Source organism: Chrysochloris asiatica, unplaced genomic scaffold, assembly GCF_000296735.1.
Source record: "Chrysochloris asiatica unplaced genomic scaffold, ChrAsi1.0 scaffold00442, whole genome shotgun sequence".
In the NCBI taxonomy this organism is placed as follows: Eukaryota; Metazoa; Chordata; class Mammalia; order Afrosoricida; family Chrysochloridae; genus Chrysochloris; species Chrysochloris asiatica.
In genome coordinates, this window is record NW_006408960.1 from 217872 (window position 1) to 220830 (window position 2959).

The following is a 2959-nucleotide window of genomic DNA, read 5'->3' on the forward strand; positions in this document are numbered from 1 at the left end:
ATGCTGGAAGTTATACCACTGGTATTTCTAATATCAACAGATGCTCGTGGTGAACAAGTGTCAGCAGAGCTTCCAAACTAAGACAGACTAGAAAAATGGCCTGATTATCTAGTTCTGAAAAATAACCAATAAAAACTCTATGATTCACAGCAGAAAACTGTCCAAATAGTGCTGGAAGATCAGTCCCCTAGGTTGGAAGTCACCCAAGATACACAGTGGCTGAACAATTGACTCAAGCGAGCAGACTGGTGATTATGAAGACGGCATGGAATCAGATAACATTTTGTTCTGTTGTGCTTGGGGTGGCCATGAGTTCGAGGCTGACTTGACTGCAACTAACAACAACTATGAAAAGAAAAACCAATGTTCCCTGGCCACTTGCCACACAACACACCCTGCCCCTGTATTATCTCATTTCCTTCTCCCAGCAATCCTGTGTTTAACTCTTGACTCTGCCATTCATTGCTGTGTGACTTTGAACGAGTGTCTTAACCTCTCTGATCCTCAGGCTCTACCTCTGTAAAATGGGGGTAGCTTCAGCACCTACCTCACAGGAATGTGTGGTGGTACATCCCTATTATCTTTTCCCAGCCTATCCCCCTGGCCTGGGCATACCTTCAGCTCGGGCATGCTGCCAATGAGTTCATAAGGCACCTTCACATTTGGATAGCTGGTATAGTCGAGAGGGACAAGCTGGGGGGCCAGGTCCTGGTAGCGATAGAAGAGCCTAATGTTGGAGGGGGACACCAAGAAAGGTTGAGAGGTGAGAAAGAGGATAGAGCTCAATCAACCCTTCTCTTACACTTGAAGCTACACACCCCGCACCGAAGAATGTGCTGTCCCCAAGAGCCATCAATTCTGGACCCAGTTCATAAGCAGACAGAGCCAGACACAGACAACTCCACCCACCTCATATTACCTAGATTGTGAGGCCAGGTTTCCACTCAATGCCCTCACCTGGTTAGGTCATACCTTCATTGCGGCATGCTGAGCAGCAGTGTTGTGGAGACCATTCTTGATAAGTCTGGGATCCCCAACTTCTAGTAACTGTTTCTTAGTGGGGCCTAGAAACCCCTGGGTTATTTGATGACTAGGAGTCCAGGGTTAGGGGAGCCTGGAGTGAGGGGAGCAATGCAGGGAAGAGGAAGAGCTTCCTGGAGGTTGGGGCATTGGTGCTGGGCTTTGAAGCATGAGTAGGAGTTTACTGAGCAGATGGAATTGACAGCAGGGAGGGTGTTTAAGGCTGGATAGTTTCGTACCAAGCATTCAGAGAAATTGAGCTCATCTGTGAATCTCTGGACATGATCAGAATGTCTGCAAGACCCTGCATCTAAAGACCCACTTCTGCACACCTTCTTTTCCTTCTCCTATAACAGGAGGCTGAGTTTCCCCTATAGAGTGGAGCAGAGGAAAAGAACTCACATGCATGTTTCTTAAAAGGGCACAAAAAAGGCATTTTGCAAAGCATTGAATGCCAGTCACACTACCTAATTGTAAAACCGTCTCTGTACTCAATAACCTCACCTGGTGACGCCATACTTCCATTGGAGGCATACTGAGCACCAGCCTTGAACAGTCCATCATCTAGTAACGGTCTCTTAGGGGACACAGAGTCCCCTGGATCATATGATGTTTAGGAACTTAGGGTGTGGGAGGTTTGGACCTTTAGTCCTGACCACCCAAGCTCCTGTGTCCCTTCAGGGGACAATCGGGGTCAGGGTTTCTGTGTGACCTCAAGTAGGACCCTCTCCCCTCTGGACCTTGGTTAACCTGTTTGCAGAACAAGACACCTGGGACAGACAAAATGTCAGTCCTCTGCCCTGGGGCTCAGGGTCAGGCCTGGTAGAGCCTCAGTTTCCCCATCAGTAATCTGATCATGCTGGCCAGGGTGACCTACGAGCTGTCCTCACACAGACAATGGGGCTCTCTGGTGAAAGGTGCTGCCATCAATAATGGATGTCCATACCCACACAATTGGGGCCTCAGCCCCGATCACACTGCAGCCGAACTCTGACCAGCTTGGGTTTCACAGCTCCAAGTTCATGGTCAGGGCCTCCGGACAATGGCCCCCCTGGCTGAGTGGTGACGTGGAATACCCATCCATGCCCGTTGCTCTGGGCGCCAGAGCCCCGCCTCATCCTCGGGTTGCCTCTCTGTTCCCGCACCTTGATGCCAACCCACAGCCGAGACCCAGATCTGGCCTCCAGTCTCAGCCTCCCCACACTGGCCTCTGCGGGGTCTTCCTAACACACTGATCCACCCATGTCTTCTGGTGTTCACAAACTCCCTGTGGCTCTTCAGCACCCTCAGGAGTAGCCCAAGCCCATCAGCCTGGAGGCCGTGATCATATGATGAGATAGGACATTTTAGCTCCTTCCACCGTCCATGCCTGTGACCTCTTGTAAGCACTGTCATCCTGTTAAGTTGCAAATCTCCTCCAGAAACGAACAGAAAGGCAGTTTCCAGTCCTCCCTCCTTCCTCCCGGGACTGACCTCATGATCTCCTTCCTCGTGAAGAAGGTACAATCCTGCGGATAGATTGCTGACTTGGCCCAGACCTTGCTTCTGAGGTTCCCTTCCTCTTCCCCCAACTTCTCACCCTTCTGTGCCCAATGCTGTCCCCATTTCTCATATCAGAGAACTGAGGCTGCCAAATACACCGAGGGTCCAGCCCAAGCCCCTACCTGGTAGGCTTCCAGCTGCTCATCAGTGAAGACCGTTTGCTTGTTGCCCATGTCAAGCAGCACTAATGGGCCCCTGGGAGGAGTCCCTAAAGTTCACAGGCTCTGCGGAGCCACACAGGATGCCAGGCTGTTGTACATCTGTGGCAAATGTTGCTGCCCTGCCAGTCACCCGCCCACCCGCCCATCACCCCCAGCCTGGACAAGACTCAAGTTACAGTTAAACTGCCTGGGTTTGTTTCCAGCCACTGGGACTATGGGAGGTCACAGAGTAGCCT

General features: G+C 51.2%; 1 protein-coding gene across 2 annotated transcripts in view; it reads right to left on the reverse strand.

Moving 5' to 3' along the window:
- CIB3 (calcium and integrin binding family member 3) overlaps positions 1-2735 on the reverse strand; it is a 7732-nt gene extending 4997 nt beyond the window's left edge. Inside the window, exons 1-3 of one of the 2 annotated variants that reach the window (XM_006877102.1) lie at positions 2685-2735; positions 2494-2528; positions 616-727 (exon numbers count right to left, since the gene is read on the reverse strand). In XM_006877102.1, coding sequence (XP_006877164.1) covers positions 616-727; positions 2494-2528; positions 2685-2735 — 198 coding nt within the window. The remainder of the gene's footprint in view (positions 1-615; positions 728-2493; positions 2529-2684) is intronic. The other variant, XM_006877103.1, reaches the window with a different exon arrangement.
- Positions 2736-2959: the final 224 nt, after the last annotated feature.